The 22814-nt window shown below is 41.1% G+C and overlaps 1 protein-coding gene and 1 pseudogene across 3 annotated transcripts in view; one reads left to right on the top strand and one right to left on the bottom strand.

The window, feature by feature from the left end:
* LOC308617831 (adapter SH3BGRL-like) overlaps positions 1–20721 on the top strand; it is a 61430-nt gene extending 40709 nt beyond the window's left edge. The window contains exons 6-8 of one of the 2 annotated variants that reach the window (XR_014015940.1): positions 7645–7670; positions 16135–16280; positions 20293–20721. Coding sequence is in view for 1 of the 2 variants with exons in the window: in XM_081235228.1 (XP_081091354.1) it covers positions 7641–7670; positions 16131–16247 (147 nt within the window). In the remaining variant the exon portion in view is untranslated. Of the gene's footprint in view, positions 1–7640; positions 7671–16130; positions 16281–20292 lie in introns of both variants that reach the window. The other variant, XM_081235228.1, reaches the window with a different exon arrangement.
* On the bottom strand, positions 10824–12224 carry LOC308617503 (dihydrolipoyllysine-residue succinyltransferase component of 2-oxoglutarate dehydrogenase complex, mitochondrial-like; annotated as a pseudogene). Its single transcript has one exon. The product of its transcript is annotated as a dihydrolipoyllysine-residue succinyltransferase component of 2-oxoglutarate dehydrogenase complex, mitochondrial-like (transcript).
* Positions 20722–22814: the final 2093 nt, after the last annotated feature.

Genomic DNA, 22814 nt, shown 5'->3' with positions numbered 1-22814 from the left:
TAGATACGAGGAGATGCCAGAATTGGGCTCATAACATCTTCTCCTGAAAGCATCGAACTCTCTGAAGACCTGTTCTGCGAGTTCCTCCCAGAGCACAGAGGGCCTCATTCCTGATCTCCACCCTGAGCTCCTTTCAAGGGGTGTTGAAGGTCAGCAACTGCAACAGCTCATGATTTAATCCTTGTAGAGGCAGGTGGCAAGTGCCAGTTTGTAGTTGGCACACTCTACCAAGAGGATTTGTGGGAAGCCAATGGGAACTGAGGATAATAGGGTCCCTGGGGGAGGGAAACTGACACCAATTCAAAGCCAATCAGGGGACTCTCAAGGCACCGCCAATGCAAGGCCTGTGAGCTAATTCTAAAACGTTCCAATGCAGGGGCCGCAGGGTAAAGGGCTGAGGGGAGACTGTGGTTCTGGAAGCACCAGGCTAAGATAATGATGGATCAGATGGGCTACTTATTCAAGGAATTCTGAAAATGTGCTTGGAAAGCTGGGCAAAGGGGAAACCCTGGAGCCACCGAGGGAGCCCGAATGGGCTGAGCCTCGTCTTGGGAGAATTTCAGTGGGCTTCTGCCTTGGGCCAATTGTAGCAAAGACTATTTACCAAACCCCGATGGTTTGCCCTTGTACCTATTTATTGGTTCCAGGAGAGACGTGGACAGCTTTTAAGATCACTGGATTCTTGTTTTCAGCAGATGGAATGTGACTAGGAAAGGGGCCAAGACTGACAACCACGTTGTGGAAAATGGGGGTGGCATCAGTTTGTCTTTATCATAAGGAATTTAAATTTAGGAGGAACCAAGGCAGTAAATCCCCTTATGTTTGAATACTGCTGTTTCAAAATGTTGATGACTTAAGACCCTTTGACGTTTCTGTTTTGAAGAAAGATGAAATCTTCAGTCTTGATCTAGAAGTTAGGTGGGGTTTCATGGCAGCCTGTATAATTCAGAAATAATCAAGTTAAGGTGAAATAGAGTGACAATTTAATTATCCTGTAATTTATAAAAATCTTTAAAAACATTTTATAATTTGAACTTTCCATGAATTGCCTAATGCACTGGTACAGCATTATTGATTTACATGTTGAAATTCAGTTTGCTCCTTTTAAGACAGAGAGACAAAGGTAAAAACATTACACCCCAATCCCTTTCTCCCGTGAGACCAAGAGGAAGACAGCATTTTAAAAATCAGACCCTGACTTCTACAGCAAGGGCAGGGTTGGCTTCAGCTTCTCAGCCTCTGAGTGGGTTAGTTCAATGAAGTAATAAGCCATCCAGCTTGGGGATTCTCTTTGCTAATATTTTTAAAAATTGTGAGCCCTTTACAAAGTAAATTATAGTCTTGTGAATCCTAATAGGAATTAAATACATCACTGTGTTATTTTTGCTTGGGCTGTGATGAAGAAATGACTACATGGAAGACATTTTTATTTTAGATGAATATAGTATTAACATTAATGATCAACTCTTTAATAATATTTATTCTACATAAAGAGAGATTTTGACTTTTTCCCATTTGACAAGTGGTACATGCGCTTTGACTTGCTGTAATTCAGTTAAATAAGGAAAAAACTATGATTGGTCAGTGAACATTAAAAATGACCTAACATGATTAGCTTTGGGACTGAATATATAGGAAACTCGATCGACATTTAAGAAAGAGACAAAAATTATCTGATATTTGGGATGCTTGCATTTTGTTCTTCAAGAACCTTCTGTCTGTTCTTCTGGTTTTTAGGTTGTTTTTCAGGGTTAAGATGGGAAGGCCGTCTTGGCTATTTGACGTCACATCTTTCCCGGCTGTGCATCCAGGCTTACATGGGCTTATTTGTGATGATCAGAAAGGCCAATTAGATCATGTGTTTTACCTCTTTAACATGATTTTTTATTTTATTTTATTTTAAAAATTTTATTGAAGTATAGTTGATTGACAATGTTGTGTTTAACTTCTGCTGTATAGCACAGTGATTCAGTTATACATATTATATATATATCCTTTTTCATATTCTTTTCCATTATGGTTTATCACAGGATATTGAACATAGTTTCCTGTGCTGTACAGTAGGACCTTCTTGTTCATCCATTCTCTATATAATTGTTGGCATCTGCTAACCCCACATTCCCAATCCTTCCCTCCTCCAACACCCCTTCCCTTTGGCAATCACAAGTCTGTTCTCTATACTTGTGAGTCTGTTTCTGATTGTAGATAAGTTCGTTGTATTTTAAATTCCACGTGTAAGTGATATCATATGGTATTTGTCTTTCTCTTTCTGACTGACTTCCCTTAGTATGATAGTCCCTAGGTCCATCCATGTTGCTGCAAATGGCATTATTTCATTCTTCTTTATGGCCGAGTAGTATTCCATTGTATATATGTACCACATCGTCTTTATCCATTCATCTGTCGATGGACATTTAGGTTGTTTCCATGTGTTGGCTATTGTACTAGGTTGGCCAAAAGGTTTGTTTGGGTTTCTCCCTAAGATGTTATGGGAAAAAGCCAGACGAACTTTCTGGCCAACCCAATAAATTGTTAATGAGAATTTTTAAAGTACCAATCACATCCAGTAGATTCTTCTCAGATAAATCCAAGGCTTTTAGATAAAATCTCTGGCTCTGTTGAAACCATCTTGGGGAAATCTCATGGATTTGTACCTTTTCTCCTCCAGCCCATTGTATCTAAACAGCAGCTCCCTGTGCTTCCTTCTCTAACCAACATTCCGTGAGGGATATAAATAACATAATCTTTGCAGGTCCAGATTTGGTTCATAACACTTCTGGCCATGGACCGTCAGCTTCACTAATTTCTCTAGACACCATAATATCTGCTTTATGCCCCCACCTCCTGGCTGGCAGGAGATTCAATCTGGGTGAAGCGTTTCGGAGACTCACTCTGTCTTGGGGACTTAGAGTCATCATGGGGTCTTCAGTGGTGACTGGAGGGGAGAGGGCCCTGGCTTTTTGTGGTGGTGACTTTGTGACACGGGTTTCCTGCTGCCTGTTGGCAGCTGTTGAGGCTGGTCCCTCAGCTTGGTTCAGGCCCTCTGCCCTGGCTAGACGTGGCCATGCCTCTCACAGTGACCAGTCGTATGCTTCCTCGTACGTCATGTCCAGGTGCTACCCAGATGCCCCAGTGGTCCCTGGTTCAGCGTCTACATCAAGCAGGGCCTGGATAGCACCACCTGGAACACCCACTGCCTTCTGCCCCCTTCTCTCTTCAATCTGGCTGCTTCATCTCCTCAGCTCCAAGCCCTAAGCTCCAAGCTCGTTTTTCCAGGGATTATCTAGCTTCCTCTCCTCTTTCAGCCCAGCAAGGCTTATAACTTCTTCCCTAGAGGCAGAGAACCAGAAAAAGTATGTGGCTGTCTTCTTGGAGTGTGGGGAATGACAGTAACTCTATCCCCTCCCTCTAATTTTGGGTAGTAGGGAGAACAAGATGAGAATTCTTATTCTGGTATATACAGCCATACTATTCATGACAAGGAACACAAATGTATTTTAACCTCTTCTTCTGAAATGATTACAGACTCACAGGGACATAGTACTGACTCCTGTGTGCCCTTTGCCTGGCTTCTGCTAATGATGACATCTCAGATGGCTGCAGTAGGAGATGGAAACCAGGAGTATGACATTGGTGCATCTCTGTTAAGTAGACTTGCAGACCTTATTCAGCATTGGCCATTTTTTTCAAACCTTTCATTTGTATGTTAAATGTCATTCTTCTTTGTGTTAAGAACCATTTTCAAGTGTGCAGTGGTAAAGGCTCCTTCCAGTGGCTGGCAGTGTTAAAACGAGTGACAGACCAGCTAAGTGAGTGTCTGAGTTGTGTTCATCTGATCTCAACTATTGCACATGTTTACTCAGTACACACCTGCAAATGTTCAAAGGATGCCATTTTAATGGGGAAAATATTTACCGAAGAATATCACATTGATTTGAAAAAAAGAGATGTGGACAGAAACTGTCCTCTCCTTTAGCGAGATGGACTTCCCCTGACCACCAACCCAAGCCTCTGGGGTTCTTACACACAAGATGCCGAGGTGCATATTTCCTACTTGCTGACAGGTTGGGGCAGCGTTTGGGAGGCAAGATGGTGCACACTGAAAAGATCATTCATTCCTGCCTAAGAAGATGTCACCTGTAGCTTCAGTCCCCCTGTAGAGAGGGGACTTCATGGTCCCCTTCCCTGATGACACAGGGAGGGATGAGGGGTTAAAGAGGAGAGGGGAGGCTTGTGAACTGTACCAGAGGAGTAAAGGAGGAAAGCAGGCCACCTCAGCTTCTGGACACACTGAGAAGGGGACTACAGACTGGGGGTGTCATGAGAACACTATGAAACCCTGGAAATGGAGAAGACGCAGCTTGTTCATCCTGGTGTTTGGTTTCCATTGAGGTCAAAGTATTTTACAAGGTATTCTTTGCTAACTCAATGGTCCTCTCCAAAATCTTCTAAGACCTTGGCTTGTCTGACTACATGATTATGGTCTGTATATCTTCCCCACTTTGCTTCCTCCAAAATCTGTCTTGAGGATAGTTGCTCAACCAAGGGGTGGGCATTGGTTTAGGTCCTCCACAAGCTCGTGAGTCTAAGGCTGCGTCCCTGTACTGTCTGCAGATGGAGAGAACCCTGCTCTTGCCCCTGACCTTCAGCTGCTCTGAGGCTGGCTGCCCTCCTCAGGTCCCTCTGGACTGGCCCTCGCCCTCCTTCCACACCAGCCACTTGTCCTAACCAGCCACTGCCTGACACTCACCGTGGCTGACACCTGTCCTTAATCCTGGCCACGTGCCACATCAGCAGCCTGCCTCCCTGGCCAAGTTCCCAACAGAAATAGCTGTTGGTGAGGTTCTAAGACTTTGAAGGCTTCCTCTGATTAGCTTTCTTAGAAGAACAACAAGATAAAATGATTTTAACTTGTAGCTTCGTCAAGTGAATGATTCATACCCTATCCTAAGATCCTGCAAAATCTCAACTTAATTGACCATGTGATTATAATTATCTTAAAAATAACCTTTTGCCTATACAATTATTTGCCAGACATAAAAATCAATTCAAGCATTGTATATAGATGACTTTTAAGGATCTACCTAATTCTGACACTTTATAATTCTGTGAGCTAAGGATGGATGTTTGTTTTTATTTAATTAATATATCCCACCTCCTCCTAAGAAAGATTTGAGGCATGAGTGGCATACATAAATACCTTCATTCAACATTTTATTGACAGACTGAATGCTGCCATATGCGGGGCAGTCCAGGGACTGAAAATGAGCTTCTATTCTGGTGGAGCTGGTGATGGTCATAGCCAAGGTTCTTCAAAGCTTACCTGACCTTTTGAGGCTAAGTATTTCTATAAATTCTCTGAGCAGTTACTTTCTCTATTTAATGTCTCTTTCAAGAAATTAAGGTCAATTCAGATACTGATAAAGCCCTAGGTCCCTTGGTAATTGCTGCTAGCTAACCTGTAAAAGTTGAGATTAGCACTTATTCCTGTAAGAACCCCTACTGCTTTCCAGCCTAGCTCTAAGGATAATCCCATTTTTAATAGTGTGTTTTTTGTTAATTCATTTGTTTCAGTTGTACACAATTAATAAACATAATTGGATTTAGAAAAGTGTAAAACTCTACATAGCTAACAATTCTGTGTTGCATATAGTGAATTTTAATTTGATCTCATGTGGATAAGAAGAAAATGAATGTTCTTTGAGATCTAAAGAGTTAATAGAAGACTTTATAGGTTCATTTATCTAGTCACTTAACACATTTATTGAGCTTATACCTTGGTTCCAGACCGTGGCTGGGTCCTGGAGATCCAAAAATGAATAAAGATACAAGTTGTGCCCCAAGGAGTACACAGACTAGTTAGGGAGACGGATAAATAAATGATGATTATGGTAGCAAATAAGGGAGTCCCCTAACTCAGGCTTATGGGTCAGGAAAGTCTTCCTTGAAAAGATCATTTTAAGCAGTGTCCTGGAAGGTGTCACTGATGTGAGAAAGTTGTATGTGACTGTTAGCTGAAATAAAGAATCATGAGGCTAGAGAGGTGAGCAGGGGCCAGATCATGGTGGCCTTTCAAACGTTCTAAGGATTATGGATTTATCTTGAAAAGATGGAAAGTTTTCAACACGAGGGCAGCATGGTAAGGTGGGTTGTCTTTTAGAGTGGTATCTCTGGCTACTGTGTGGAGAACAGGTTGGAGATAAGGAAGGCTAGAGGTGATGTAACCCCGGTGAGAGAAGATGGCGGTCCTGGCAAAGGAAGGACAAGGCAGGGGCAGGATGAGACAATATTAAAGAAGTTCAGTCAACACATCGCTGAGAAACCAACACCTGGATTTTGCAACAAGTGCAGGACTCTCTTTTCCTGGACTTTAGTTTAGCTTCAAAACTTGCTGTGTTGCCAGAATTGATTTGGAGATTCCCAGTGCTGGGGAACGTCTTGGGCTGACTCAGTCTTGGCTGGCTGGATCAGGTTTTCACATTTTTGTATTTTCTTTGCCAGTCTCAGAAATCTGAGAGTATTGTTCTGGAGCTGGCCAAAAACGTGAGGCTGGGCCAGAGAAGGTAGCAGTGTGGTGGGGCCTCCACCACTTGCCTTCCATGAGAATCTTGAGAGGCAGCATGGTAGAGTAGGAAAGAGACTAAATTAGGAAGCAGGAACCTTGAAGTGAGTCCTGATCATGTTACTTACTTGTGCTCTGATTCTGGGCAAATTACTTAACTCTATGGTCTTGGTGTCCTCATCTGTCCATAGAAGGGACTGGGTAAGAGGATATAAGCAAATATGAGGTTGTTTTCAACTCCCTGAGTCCAAAATTCCATGAGCTCAGGGATGGGAAGGTTCTTATTTCTTTGCAATTTTAGGAGATATCGCCTGGTTCTCCCACTTTGATCTGGGGGAAATAGAAATTCCAGTGGGTTGGCAGAGTGGAGACCTGTTTGAGCCCAGGATGGCCTCACCCTTTCTTACTTTAAAGTTTCTTTCTTTAACCAGAAATCCGTGTTTAAATATTACATGGTTCAGAAATGTTATAATTTTGTTCTGATGGTGAAAAAGACTTTGATCTGTTTTTATTAATTCCTTCAGAACTGAAGTAAAGGCATGCTTATAAGGAAATAAAAGCCAAAAAGCCATAATTTTGTTCAAATTTTCTAATTGCTTACGTATATGGTTTGAATTTTCCCTGATAGCTCTATACGTCTGCAATATGCTTTGGATATAGACAAAGGATCAAACATACAATTAAGCAGTATTACTAATTAGTTATATTTTCTCAGGAATAAGAGTGATGAAAATATGTCTTTAATTTCATAATATTCCAAGGGCTTGAAATCTAATGCATGAAATACGTAGGCATTGCTCATTTATCATATCTTTGCTATTGATATGTTTTCTCAATAAATAGATGTCTTTCATTTTGATAAACGTGTATTTTATTATAGTTTGCTTAATTTTCATTTATTTTTTAAATTAAAACATTTTTATGTGTTTTAATTTTTTTATTTTTATACAATTTTAAAGGTTACTTTTCATTTACAGTTATTACAAAATATTGGCTATACAGTTTGCTTAATTTTTAGATTCAACTTAAAACTTATGCAAATTTATATTTTTCTTTCATTTCTGTTTATGGACTTAAGGAAGAAGAGGGAGAGACAGCAACAGAAGAGGTACAGTAGCATATTTCACAGTCACGTTGTGCTTAACAAAAGCATCTTTTAGGTGAGAGAGTTGCACCTTTAGCCACATTCACCTTGTTCTTCATGACACAGAGAAGCGGATGCAACCCATACTCCCAGAAAATCCTCCTTTAGCCTGCCAAGAAGAGAAATAAAATAAGATGGAGATACATTTATCAAAGGGAGATTGATGGGGAAACAGGGTGTGGCTTTGGACTCTTTTCTGAGCCTCCTGTGGTGAAGGTGTCGTCAGTGAAGTCAGGCCAGGCTGGGCCCAGTCCTTCAGTGGAGATTTCTTCTCCATTTTTTTCTTCTCACCCCATTGAGTAGCACACACTTTATGCAGCTTTCATGGTGCTTACTGGTGCTGTTTGATTGCCTCCTATTCACTTTGTTGGTGAGGAAGGGATTCTCTCCCTCTGATTACAGGAATGGCACAACAACTGCCACTGGACAGGTGAGATGGACAGTGGTTTATTAGTCACACATTCTCCAAGCCCAAGGGATGAGGCTATCCACGCATGCAGGGCCCCACGGGGGGGTTCACATGGGACCAGAGTGAACAATTGGGGGCAGTGGGAGGCAGGCTTTGTAGTATCAAGAGGGTAGGGTGTCCCCTGGTCCACGTGGAGAATGTGATTGGCTTGTTTGCATAATTCTGGGGGATAAGCAGGCACTGTGTCTGGTCCCTTGATAAGGAGGGCTGCTTGGGTGGGAGACCCAATCTGTGGGAGCAGAAGGGGAGGTGAACCAGTGGTCAGGCCATTTTAGGTCTTCCCAATTTTACTAGATGTTAAGGCAGCAGATAGTATTGAGTCTTAATTTTAGGTCTTGCACCAAAGGTGTACACCTTAGACACCGTGAGGTTTAAACATGCAGCTCATCGCTTAGCATCTGGAAGATATTTGACATTAGGTAACCACATGGTTCCAGAATTTCTAGTGGGGATCTACCCAGGGGGAGCATTATTATTTGTATGTGTGTGTGGGGGGATTTTTTTGTTTTTTTGAGTAGAGTTGATTTACAATGTTGTGTTAGTTTCAGGTGTACAACAAAGTGATATATATATGTATTCTCTATATATCCATATATATTCTATACATAGACTATATATGTCCATATATATATTCTATCTATTCTATACATAGGATATCTATATCCATATATTCTATATATAGAATATATATATCATATATATCCTATATATTCTGTACATAGAATATATATATATATATGCATATATATATTCTATGTATTCCAGAAATAGAATATATATATCTATATATATATTCTATGCATTCTATACATAGAATATATATACCCATATATATTCTATGTATTCTATACATAGAATATATATATCCATATATATTCTATATATTCTATACATAGAATATATATATCCATATATATATTCTATACATAGAATATATATATCCATGTCTATATTCTATATATTCTATACATAGAATATATATATCCATATTTATATTCAATATATTCTATATATAGAATATATATATATTTTTTCAGATTCTTTTCCCTTATAGGTTATTATAATCTACTGAGTATAGTTTCCCTGCTATACAGTAGGTCCTTGTTGGTTATCTGTTTTTTACATAGTAGTGTGTATATGTCGATCCCGAGCTCCTAATTCATCCCTTCCCACAAGGGGAGCAGTAACGACTTGAGAAGAATTCTTTTTTTTTTAACCCTGTTTGGGAACATTTGCCCTTTAATTTGCATTTAAAATCAGCTTCTTTAAATATTTTAGTTACAACTTCTGAATAGTGAAGACATAGGAGATGCTGCAGGCACTCAGTACTGGCTCCCACCCCTTCCCCCTACCCCAACCCCCAAGCCTTGCTTCTTTGCTCACAATGCATATGGGCACCCTGCACTAAATAAATGGCTCCCCGTGTCAAGTGTCAGCAGCCTCAGGACTGAATGCCTTTGGATACGAAGCGCTGAAGCCCAGTAGCTTTCAGGACAGGATGTGTGCATTTAACCGTGCTCCGAAGAATGCCAATGATTGTGCCCAGACCCAAGGCAGTACCTCAGAGGTGACATCGGCCGTTTCCCCACTGTGTACTGGCATCTTGGGCTGGTTTCCATCACAATCCATCCTCTCCCAGACCTGTGTTCTGTGGCGGAAGAGTTAAGGCTCTGCCCCCTAAGGGCCATGATGCAGGAAGGAACAGAACTGCCTCTTCAGCCCACAAGCTTAAGCCAATGGAATTTAAAAGCTCAAGACAATGTGAGCCAGTCCACAGGAAGCCTCCTTCACTCCAATCTCTACCAGGCGCCATCCAGCCCTTGCTTGTGACGCGTTCTGTCTCACTGCCAAGATGTGCTAGAATCTGCCCTAGATGAGAACAATGTGGTAGAATGGTCCCGGCAGTCTGGAAAGGTTGGCACCACAACAGCTGGGCGTGCTTGTGCCAAAATGGGTCTTCCTGGTACAAAGCTATGACGGAGAGTGTGAGGGCAGGCCTGGGCTCTCCTTCAGTCTCACTGATAACCTGTGACCTCAGAATCTGTCATCCCCCTCAACACTGCCTACCCATCCCCTGCCCCTCCAGATCCCCCAGCCTGTGCTTCCTGGAAAAGGTAGAAGAGGCAGCTTGAAGTCAATGACAGCTGAGAATGAAGATGCCATTTAAGAAGCAAAGCAGCGCCTCCTGGCCTCTGGTCAATACCTCCACATGGGTGGAACCGAGTAAGGACGTGCACAGCCAGGACAGAGGCTGCTCCAAGCTTGGGAGGCACAGCACCCTCCTAGGCGTCTCTGGAGAACAGACTTTCAAGAGAAAAAACTTAATCACATGGTCCCCGGCAGTTTCCCTGTGGTATACCGGACCGAGGAGAAGCAAAATCATCTCTGCGGAGGGCTAATGGAGGAAAGGCAGGAATATTAATGAGCATCCATTAAGGCTCTCTCTCTCCCTCAAGCCTAAGGAAATCAGATATTCGAGTGTAAGAGAAGAGTGCAGAGAGGGAGAGAGCCTGGCAGGAACACCAAGGAGAGAGCTGTGACTGCTGGTTACATAGTGCCCTGGTTTCCTTGCTTCAGAACAACAGCATATGCCTGTCTGTCACCAGGCTAACCCGGGGCCCGTGAGGGGACGGGGAGAAGGCTGGTTTTCAGTTCCTGCATGGTTGATGTGTAGGGCACATGGCTTCCTCCTCCAGGTCCAATAGGAGGTCTCTGGGATCCTCTACTGCTGCCTTGATTTTGAGGAGGAAAGTCATGACCTCTCGGCCATCCATCAGCCAGTGATCATATGTCAGGGCCACATACATTATGGGCCGCATCTCCAACTTGCCTCCCATGACCACTGGCCTATCAAAGATGGCGTGCGTGCCCAGGATGGCAGACTGAGGGGGGTTGATGATGGGCGTTCCGAAGAGTGAGCCAAAACGCCTCCGCTGCTGATGGTGAAGGTAACACCATCCATATCTTCAATGGCAAGTTCATTCTTCCGGGCCTTCTCTCCCAGTTCACTGATGGTTCGCTCAATATCAGCATAATTCCTAGTTTCCACATTCCTGATGACGGGAAACACCAGATCCCGAGGGGTGGCCACCGCAACGCTGATGTCAGTATAATCCCTATACACCACCTCTCCGGTTGTATCGTCAGTCGCTGCATTTACAACAGGCTGCTGCTTCAAGGCAAAGGCTGAAGCCTTCACAAATGCCGACATGAAGCCTAGTGTGAGGTGATGTTTCTTCAGAAAAGCATCTTTGTGCCGAGCCCTCATCTCCTGGGTGTTACTCATGTCAATCTCACTGAAAGTGGTAAGCGCTGCTCAGGTATTCCGAGCCTCCTTCAGAGGCTGAGCAACGCGCTGCTGCATCCTATTCATTTTCTCCTGATGTTCTGAATGCAGACCTGTGCCAGCTCCTGGATCAGCTACTGGAGGGGCAGCAGTGGGTTTTACGGCAGACACTGGTTTGCTAGTGAGAGGTTGTGAGGGCGAGGGCACTGGTGGCATCTGAGTGGGTATGGATGCTGGAGGGGGAGGAGGAACTGCCGACGCTGCAGATTCTGCTTTTTGGGCTGCAGCAGCAGGAGCTTCGGCTGGCTTGGCCTTAGCAGAAGCAGCGCCAGTTTTCCTGAGTGTGAAGAGAGGGGTGCCTCCTTCTACGTTTCCCCCATCAGATACCAAAAGAGCTTCAGTCGTGCCATTTGCTGGTGATGGAACCTGCACAGATGTCTTGTCAGGTTCAATCTCACAGACCGCTTCACCTTCTGCAAGGTGAAGCTTTCTCCCACCTGACCCCCCCTTCTGTGACAGATTCTGCAAGTGCTGGGGTTTTGACTTGTAATCACACTGTCCCTGCACACGCTGTAGCTCTGAAAAAGCGAACACTGAAGACACTACTGCTGTTAGTGACAATCTTCCTGCTGTCAGGGTAAGCTGGTGCCTGACATAAGGAGATCCCAGGCAGGGAACGTCTCCCTAGAGGGCACTTCCCCTTCTGGAAGGCAGAGAGCGAGCCGCTGAATGCTCGGGACAGGCAGAGGAACCGGGATAGCATCGCGCCGGCAGCAGCGGCGGCGATGGCGGAGCCTTGAGAAGAATTTTTAACCTGCCTCCCCAACTTGAGGTTATAGTAGAACAGTGGTTCTCATCTGGTGGTGTGTGTTAGAATCACCCGTGGCGTATTTGAACCTTCAGAAGCCTGCCTCTGTCGGCCAATGGATAAGACCCTCCAGGGCTGAGCATGCCTTCAGCTTGCCTGTAGAGCTGAGATGGAGCATCTTCATTGTGGGGGGCCAGGATTGAAGGGGACGACAGAGCACATAGAGACAAGCAGAGCAATAGTGAGAGCCTCCACCTGTTTCGGACAGAGCCTTCCTATGCCCGTGAGAGGAAACACCAACAACAAGAAAGAAAAAGATTATAAAAAGAATTAAAGTTAGGGGGCTACCCTGGTGGCACAGTGGTTGAGAGTCTGCCTGCCGATGCAGGGGACACGGGTTCGTGCCCCGGTCTGGGAAGATCCCACATGCCACGGAACGGCTGGGCCCGTGAGCCATGGCTGCTGAGCCTGCGCGTCCGGAGCCTGTGCTCCGCAACGGGAGAGGCCACAACGGTGCGAGGCCCGTGTACCGCAAAAAATAAATAAATAAATAAATAAAATTAGGAATGTAAAAGAAACATATACAGTTTAAGATAACTAATTTAAGAAAGAGATGTCTTAATGAATAAAGGTAGAATAAGAGGAACTGAAATATAAGGGAATCAAGTTTCACAAAGATAAAAGATTAAGAATTGCACAAAATAAGAAGTATTAAAAGATTGAGTACTGAGGATATAAGATTTAAAAGTACATTTAAAACATTAAAAGAAAAATTAGAAAGCAGTATTAGTGTTATTAAGGATAAAATTTAAAGGGATAAAATGTATCCTCTGTAACATGCAATTTGAACTATTTTTGGGCTGGCTGACATGTTTGTTTATAGGGTCTATGCTTAAATAATAACGAACATTCCCAGGAAGACCTCATATCCCATGTTTGGGACTGGAGGTTAGTTGACCAATTGAATAATTCAATTAAAGTCGTAAATCATAAACATGTAGAAGGCTTAAACATTTATTTTAACTTGAAATATGTAAATGTATATTTACTGCCAATTTTTTGGATGTAGGACAAAGGTCTTTTCTTTAAATAATAGCCCAATGCTTAGAACTACCCACTGTCTTTCTAACGAACATACTCATTGGTCTGTCTAGAAATTCCAGTTTTGATTTCTTTAAAAATACAGCAGAAATTTAAAGGCACTTGCAAAGTACTCTAGGTGCATAAATCTCTTTGGATTTCAGATTCCCCCCTGCCAACCAAGCTTTTTGACACTTCATTTGATGACAAGTTTTTAAGGTGACTTACATATATGGGTCCTTTCAAAGTACTCCATTAATTTTACATAGGGAAAAAAGTTCTTTTCGTGCTCATATTTCATTGACTTCTCTGATGCTTATTTAAATTGTGTAATTACAATAAGACTAACTTGGATACACCAGCATGGGAACAAACATAACCCACCCCTGTAAATGAAGACTTTGGTGGGTGGTGATGCCAAACCTGCTAGTTGCCAGGGCTCACTGTGCCTTAATCAACCAGTGTGATTTAAGAGAGAGAATACAGACTACAGCAGAGGTTCTCAAAGTGGGGTTCCCAGAACAGCAGCAGCCTCACCTGGGAACCTCTTCAAATACACATTTTCAGGGTTGGCCCCAAACTACTGAATCAGAAATCCTGAGGCGGAGCCCAGCAGATTGCTTTGAGAAGCCCTTCAGGTGATTCTGATGCTCCATCAAGGCTGAGAACCACTGGATTAGAACATAGGTTCTAGGTGACCCATGTGTTGCCAAGTAGAGGTCAAGATAAGAACTCCTGCTGTTCTGATGCTCGTAATAAAAAGTCCATCTAGGGCTTCCCTGGTGGCGCAGTGGTTGAGAGTCTGCCTGCCGATGCAGGGGACATCGGGTTCGTGCCCCGGTCCGGGAAGATCCCACATGCCGCAGAGCGGCTGGGCCCATAAGCCATGGCCGCTGAGCCTGCGCGTCCGGAGCCTGTGCTCCGCAACGGGAGAGGCCACAACAGTGAGAGGCCCGCGTACCGCAAAAAAAAAAAAAAAAAAAAAAAAGTCCGTCTAATCTCCAACACAATACTATTTATTTTACATTAGGAACTTTCATTTGATTGAAACAAAAAGAGCTTTTAATTTTCTTTTGGTGAATGAAATGAGTAATAGAAAGTGAGAAAGGAGAAAGAGAAGGCTGCCAAGACCGAGGTCAGTCTTTAACTCAATCTAAGTTTTCACAAATGAGTCCTCTCCTTTCCCATTCTTTCCCTGCTTGTTGAAACACTCAAATTCTACTGGTTTTATTTTGAAAGCTTCAAAGAATGGTCTCTTTTTTGTTTGAGAAATTTTGTTTTGCTTCCTCACAGGCACTGGGGGAGGACTCCATGGTGAGGAGCTTTATGATAATTTTCATTAACTGAGCATGGCAAGGTCAGCATGCTGTTTCCCCTATTGCTGGCAATGGGAAAGAGGTACTATGTGTCACAGTGAAGCAGGACTGAGATTCTCACCCTGCCGCTTGACTGTCGAATCTGCACTTTATTAGCTGGATGTTGGGGAGTTTTAACTTTAACCCCTAACAGGGACGGCATCATGTCGATGTGTGGATGAATCTTTTCCGAGGATGTTAGTGGATTCTGGGGGCAGGTCCAAAGTGACATTCTCGGATTCTCCCTATTTCTATTCCATCCTCTCATGTTGGCTAAATCTCAGTGACCTTTATTGTAATCAAGCCTTTTAAGAATATTGTTTTTGAACATTTTTGGGTTAATCATTTAAAAATGCTAATCAGAGGGCTAAATTAAAAATGAAAACTCAAGGACAGAGAGAATATTTACCAAAAGTCACATGTACTGTCTAGGTATTTCAGTGGAAGGTCATCAACATTAAAGAAGGTCCCAAATGTCAAAAGAAACTCCTTCCCAAAACTTATGTTGATTTTTGAAATTACAAAAAATTCATAATCTTTATAGAAAATTCAGAAAATACAGATAAAAACAGAAAATAAAAATATCTTATAACCCCATTACCCAGAGAGAACCACTAGCTACATGCTCACATACACATACACATATTTATCAAACTTTGATGAATACGCTTCTGTAATCTACTTTTGTTCATGTAATTAATCTATATATTTTTGGGGGGATGGTAAATATAGATCTGCTTCATTATTTTTAATATTATTTTATCAAACTAATCTCTATTCTTAGACCTAAAAGTTATTTTTAGCCTATTCCATACAGTGACTTTTCATTATCTATATATCTTTCCAATAATAATTTCTTTAGTTTCTCTCTTACTAGACAAGCTTCCATTTTTTAAAATCCCATTTTTATATATAAAAATAAGACAAACGCATTATTACTTTGGAAGTAGTTTCAGATTATATATGTAGGTTACTGATAACTTCGGCTTCAAGAAATTAGCTTGCTATAACAAATATAACCAGCTTATACATTTAAAACCTTCATCCTTTCTGAAAAAATTCTATTTGCTGAGATTCTTTTTGTATTTTATTCTTCCAACTGCCTTCCGAATTTTTAAAGGCAACAAGACGAGAGCAGTCTGTTAATATGAGTAAAGACTATATGCTTAAGAGGAGTCATGAAACTTGTTAGAATTAATGCTTTGCCCTGCAGAACCATCCCAGATTGTGGGGTCTGTGTCTAGGAAGATGATGTCTTTGTGTGTGTGTGTGTGTGTGTGTGTGTTGTATGTGTGCAGTGTGTTTGTGTGTTGGGTGGGGTGTGTAGGAGGCCCTCAACTCTAGCCTGATGTTTTACACTCTTTTCCTCACTGTATCTGTTGACCCTTACACTTTTCAATAATAATGTAATTTTTGTTAAAATAAGACAGAAGAAATAACTGCGGAGGAAGCAGAAGGGGAAGCGGAGGAAGAGGAAGCTGAGAAAGAAGAGGAGGGGCCAGGAGAAGAAGAAGAAGAAGGAGAAGAGGAAGGAGATTCTTAGGCCTTTTCATGCTTTATTCTTCCACGTGTCCAGGTAGCCACATCGCTCTGGGGTTGAAGGTTTGTTTATTACAGTCTGCCATGTAGACCACATTTCACTTGGTGATAGAAGTGGATTTCAATTCGATCTACTTGTCTGTCTTCCCGAGGCCCTGGGCTGCCCCCTTCCTGGAGCCGCAGGGCTGGTGAACTCTACCGGACCCTTTTCTTGGGCGTTAGGGCGAGGAAGGCCTGTGGTTGGTATGATTTCTAGGAAAAAGCATAACTTTGAGGGGAGGAAGAGTTTGTTTTGTACTTGCTCCCTCCTCTTCCTCTTTATTTAAGTGAAAGCACAGGACATGTTCTGTTATCAGCATTCTATCACATAGACTCCTTTACTGACCAACATACTTACGTATGCATAGGAGAGTTTACAATCGATGTTCATAACGATGGCAATAAATTACAACCTAAAAATACCACAAAGCTGGCTGCTCATGAAAAAAGATATTGCTACTAGAGATTCAACAATAAGTGCTTGATATTACATTTATTCAATTATATTCATTGATTTATATCAAAATACTCATGTATTCAATATTAGCCCAAACACTCATGTAGAAACACTTTGGAATATGGTGAAGTCACTTGAGGTAACTTTGACAAGTACACTTGCTGCCTTGTAATTTTTTTTTTTAACATCTTTATTGGAATGTAATTGCTTTACAATGGTGTGTTAGTTTCTGCTTTTAACAAAGTGAATCAGCTATACATATACATATATCCCCATATCTCTTCCCTCTTGCATCTCCCTCCCACCCTCCCTGTGCCACCCCTCCAGGTGGTCACAAAGCACCTAGCTGATCTCCCTGTGCTATGCAGCTGCTTCTCACTAGCTATCTGTTTTACATTTGGTAGTGTATATATGTCCATGCCACTCTCTCACTTCGTCCCAGCTTACCCTTCCCCCTCCCCGTGTCCTCAAGTCCATTCTCTACATCTGCATGTTTATTCCTGTCTTGCCCCTAGGTTCTTCATAACCTTTTTTTTTTTTTTAGATTCCATATATATGTGTTAGCATACGGTATTTGTTTTTCTCTTTCTGACTTACTTCACTCTGTATGACAGACTCTAGGTCCATCCACCTCACTACAAATAACTCAATTTTGTTTCTTTTTATCACTGAGTAATATTCCATTGTATATATGTGCCACATCTTCTTTATCCATTCATCTGTTGATGGACACTTAGGTTGCTTCCATGTCCTGGCTATTGTAAATAGAGCTGCAATGAACATTGTGGTACATGTCTCTTTTTGAATTATGGTTTTCTCAGGGTATGTGCCCAGTAGTGGGATTGCTGGGTTGTATGGTAGTTCTATTTTTAGTTTTTTAAGGAACCTCCATACTGTTCTCCATAGTGCTGCCTTGTAATTTTAAACTTATACTGACGATGAAAAAGAATTATGTACTTCTTAATAGTCTGGTGAGTACCACATAAATATATTAATAAGATAATGATAGTGGATATTGAGATCACAGGGGAAATGCTCAAATATTGTGGGCCATACAGATAAGATGGTAGCTATGAAAACATCAAAAGATCATTAAGAGCTATAAAAATATCTGGTTTAACAGATAGTTAGCAAATACCCATGTAAATGTTATGTTCTTATTGACATTATTTGACCTTGCAACCAAGGCAGCTGTTTATTCTCTAGGGCAGTGAGGCTTACGGTTTGCTCTGGTGCCATAAGTGTTCTTGTTAATTTAAATTTAAAAATTTTTACTCTCCTTTCTGTCCATATTATGCCTCCGCTGAAACATGTAAGATAGATTTGGGGGCTGTTGATATCAGGGGAGCAGGAAGAAGAGGAGAATGAGGGAGTGAGCACTGGACACACAGCAGGTCTTCAGTTAAGGTCTGCGGTCACACTTGGAGCCTGCCTAGTGAAGGGTGGACAAAAAGCTTCAGCTGGATAAGGAAAAAGAAATCCCCAGTGCTTGTAAATATCGGCCAACAAACAGCTCTGCTTTATGTACCAAAGACCAATTTGAATATTAGAATCTCCCCTCTTAATTTACTTACACTTATACATAAAATACTACTATTAAAAAATGAATATATTTTTAGGAAATCTTGGAGCTGGTGGGAGTAGCCATCACATTTTATTATCAGACCACAAAAGTTTCATCACTCCTTTATTCAAATTACAAAGCAAATCCAGCCCATCATTTGATGTTTTCCCAGGTGGTTTCTTTCATGTTGTGGACACATAGATATCTATTTTAGGGCCAGTGGTTGTCTTTTTGGAAGTGATCCCATTTCCTTTTTTTATTTTTTATTTTCTTCTAAATAAAAGAAAATAAAAAATTACTATTGAGCCGTCTGTTGTCAGTCTGATTAGTGTCCCTAATCCGATTTCTAAGGAATGAATAGGGGCTCAGTTTTGGAAAAAAAGAAAACTGGCAAGTTTTACTTTTAGAAATTTTATCTGAAGAATGATGCGAAAGGAAAATATGCCAATAGTTATCATTATACCAACTCCCGCAACAGTAAAAGACTCATAAATACTGTTTAAATTCATTTCCACTCACTCCGTTTGTAAAGTTCTTTTAAAATTATTCAATTTTAATGTAATTATAAAAAAATATTGAATGTGAAACGACACAGCTGAGAGGGAATCCTTCATGTAGCCAGATGGCTTTATAGGCTGATTATGGGAAAAAAAAAAGGCAAATATCGCTGTGGCCAGCCCATTTTGACTGTTTCTCTGATGGCTTCTAGTTTGGAATTACTATATTTGTCATGAGGTCAAACTGCCTGACAGTGAAGGAGGGAATCAGACAGCTTCCTAAATCCCACTCCCGACCCCCGGAGAGATCCAGTGTCCTTCTTGAAAATGCAACATGGCAGTGCAATCATGCATTTCATTGGGCAGACCATTCAGTATCTAAAGACAAACCCATCTCATAGCTCATGGATCTGCCAGGCATTTTATTTGAAAAGATGGTTCTAGGACTGTGGCATTGAATGGAACTATGAAACATTTCTCATTTCCTGTGTTTGAAATTGATGCTAAATTGATGCCCCAGGAGAAACAGTGTATAGTCTGAGACTGGGTTCTGTCTCCTAACAGGCTGCTGCTAAATACTGTCCTCTAGTCTAGCCGTGGACCATTTCAATTTCCTCCCCCAGGACTAAGTTGTAAATTCAGCCTCTCCATTTTCCATGAAAATGCAGTGGGGAAACTATAATTGAAGATGTCAACTTCCTTCTTTTTTTTTAATGTTGAAATCCAATAACTCCAATTTATTTCCAAAGGCTGTTATGTCTTTATTTTTACATTCTTACATTTTCTTGCCTTAAGCAATGGTATTTTATGACTATTTAATTTCAGAATTATAAGAGAAACAGCCCACAGACATTCCTACCAGTATTAGGAGACAATGTCTACATCCCTTTTTCGGTAATATCTGCTTAGTATTTACTTAACACTTCCCTTTTAATCATTCTCAATTCCTTTTGCATTTAAAAATTTTTAAATTTTTAATCAATTTTTATTGGAGTATAGTTGCTCTACAATGTTGTGTTAGTTTCTGCTGTATAGCAAAGTGAATCAGCTATACGTATACATATATCCACTCTTTTTTGGATTTCCTTCCCATTTAGGTCACCACAGATCACTGAGTAGGGTTCCCTGTGCTATACCATAGGTTCTCATTAGTTATCTATTTTATACATAGTAGTGTATATATGTCAATTCCAGTCTCCCAATTAGTCCCAGCCCCCCCTTCTCTCCTTGGTAACCATAAGTTTGTTCTCTACGTCTGTGGAAGATATCAACTTCCTTCTATGTCTGATAGTTTAGCACAAAGAAAGGATATAAACATCATTTGGTTTTCCATGAGAAAAATTTAATTTCCTTTCTTTGCACTTGATGAGTAGTGGTTTCTAGAATAAAAAGCAATACTTCCCTTGACTGTATGTTGAAGAGTTCAGTTTTTGATAAACATTCTCTGTCTCTCATTAACAGTCTTCTCCCTAATATTTCCCCTTTCTTTTAGGAAACCCAAGCCATGAAGCACCATTTCAACTCTCTTCCCACAAACCAAATTCAACAAAATGCTTTGGCCCGAAGCTCGTACACGTCTGTCAGTACATCCAGGGTTCACCGAGGAATTGTATGATCCGACATGGTTAGATCTCCATGCATATACCTGCTTAATCATATCAACATGAAATCAAATGTGAAGACAACACATGCATACCTTCATGGGCCTGACATTTGTGGCCTTTGCTTAATTTTTTTTTTTTTGCTCTGCATGAATAGACCTTCTAATACCCTGAAAAAAATGTCAAAATATAGAACTTCTCTTTGTGATATGACGAAAGTATTTCTTTGTATGTGCCTTATGCTACTTTTCTCAGAATTAGCTTTGAAAATGAAGAGATTTATAGAGAACAATCATACTAATAAAGATGAATAGCAAGTATCTAGTCCCAAGGAGGAGATTTCTTCATTTCTAGTCTCTCTGTGTATAACCTGAACTCAATCTGTCTCTTGCAGATTCTGAATGCTCAGCAGAACTTTTCTGTCTCCATTGGGATGGATCCTTTTTGTTGCACTGATTATTTGGTCCATGTTTTCAAATATTATGTCTTGTTATGTCGTATTTTATATTATTCACACCGCTGCATACATAGTCTCTGAAGCCTTGTTTAAATGTCACTACCGTCCACATGTGTAGGGGTCATGATGCAGACAAATAAATCTGCCACGCCAGTGCCCTTTGCTCGTTTCTATGCTGGAGGGAGTGGCTGCTTCTGCTTCTCTTGCGCTGATTGATTTGCAGTCATGGCTGCTATGTGCAAAGCCTGAGACTGTAATTTTGCCTATTGATGCTGAGTGTCTGCTCAGCAAGAGCTGGTCCGGCCCCATGACTTGGTCACCAGGTAGGTTTGAAGTGATTCTCTACTCACCTGCCCCATCTCAGTGTCTGAGAGCTATGTTTTTCTTTATGGTAAGAAGTTGCTGACATCTCTCCCCTATCTGTGTATGTGCTGCTCCATGTATTTTTCTTGCAGCCAACGTTGCTTCTGTACTCTCAGAAGGGCCCTTCCCCGTGCTGTTTTCCTAATTAAGGACAACGATGGCCATCAGCTTGGAGTGGCCATAAACCTTTCCTCCTTCTGAATCTGCTTATTGATTTTGCAGCTAAGCCTGTTGGTGTCTTTGGGGAATGTAGTCTCTGGTGACAGAAGCCGTGTGGCTCACAGGAACTCTGTCAAACAGCTCTTTTCTTGTTACCTTAGTAACAAAAAGAGGCATTTTGAAGAGAATGAAGATGATTTTATTCCAAATTGTTGAAGTAGACTACTTTGAAGACATTTCTCCCTAGTTAAAAATAAGGTGAGAGACTGCAGTGGGGTGGAAATTCATATAATTAAAAATTAGTTCCTATTTTGTACTTCGTTGCATTAAATTATGTCCTGTCTAAAAAGCATCACTATTTTATAGCACCTCCACACCCAAATAGGCTTTAAGTTTTTGTTGTTGCTTGGGCTGACTTTTAGCTCTTGTGGTAGAGTAGGATAGAGATAGATGTATTTAGCTAGGTGCCCATTTCCCTCCTATTTCTCATATTTTTAAATGAAGATAAATATTTGTGCTAATAATAAGCAGAGTAGACCACTTATTTAAATTGAATTAATTTTTTCTCATGTTGTCTTCCTGTAGTTAGGAAATTAATATTCTAGTAAATATTCTTTAGTCACTCACATTTCGTTTTCTATTAAATATTATTAAAATGCAAAAATCACTTAGGTCAATAATACCATGTAACTAGTATCAGTTCTCTTTCAGATTTGGCTTCCCCAATAACCTCCAGTGGCTAGTGGGTCCAGTGGCACAGTGACAAATATGGGCTGTGTGGTATCAAAATATAGTTAAAAAATTCCACATGCTTTATCAATATAGGAAGTTTCTAGAAACTAAACAGCATTATAAATATGCAAAATAGAATAACTCAAAAGAAAAACCCAAGTGAATAGGCAAAATCCATCTGCAAAAAAAGAGAAAAGACCAGAGACGTGGAGCAATTCTATGATGATCTGAAGCTAATAGAGTTTCAAAGAATTGATTAGTCTACAGAGGGCCTGAACATTCAAAGTAACTGTTTCTTTTTTATTCTTTAATTTAAAAAGCCAGTACACAAAAATTTGAGTGCATTTTTTAACCACTGAACGGTAAACACTTCCTTCTCCACTTTTCCCCTTTGGGGTTTCCTTGCATTTCTTTGGGCTGTAATCTTCCTTTGGTACAAGGATACAAGGTATGCAATAGGAGGGTTTATCGTTGTCATCGACTTTTCTAGATTAAATGTGAGAGGTGTAGAAAGGGAGTGGAATGTTTTGCCTACAAAGTTCCTTGAGGAATATTTAGAAAAGTTTTCTTTAAAAAACAATGTAAGTGTCAAACCTGTGCAAGGGTGGCAAGGGTAAGGCGACCCTAGTGAGTTGTAATAATAGAGAATGACCACTAGGTGGTGATAAAAGACAAGCTCCTTGATACAGCGTTGCTGTCCCG

Source organism: Mesoplodon bidens, assembly GCF_964165515.1.
Source record: "Mesoplodon bidens genome assembly, chromosome: 5".
NCBI lineage: Eukaryota > Metazoa > Chordata > Mammalia > Artiodactyla > Ziphiidae > Mesoplodon > Mesoplodon bidens.
Note: the sequence above shows the minus strand (reverse complement) of the source record. Positions and strands in the feature narration are given on the sequence as shown.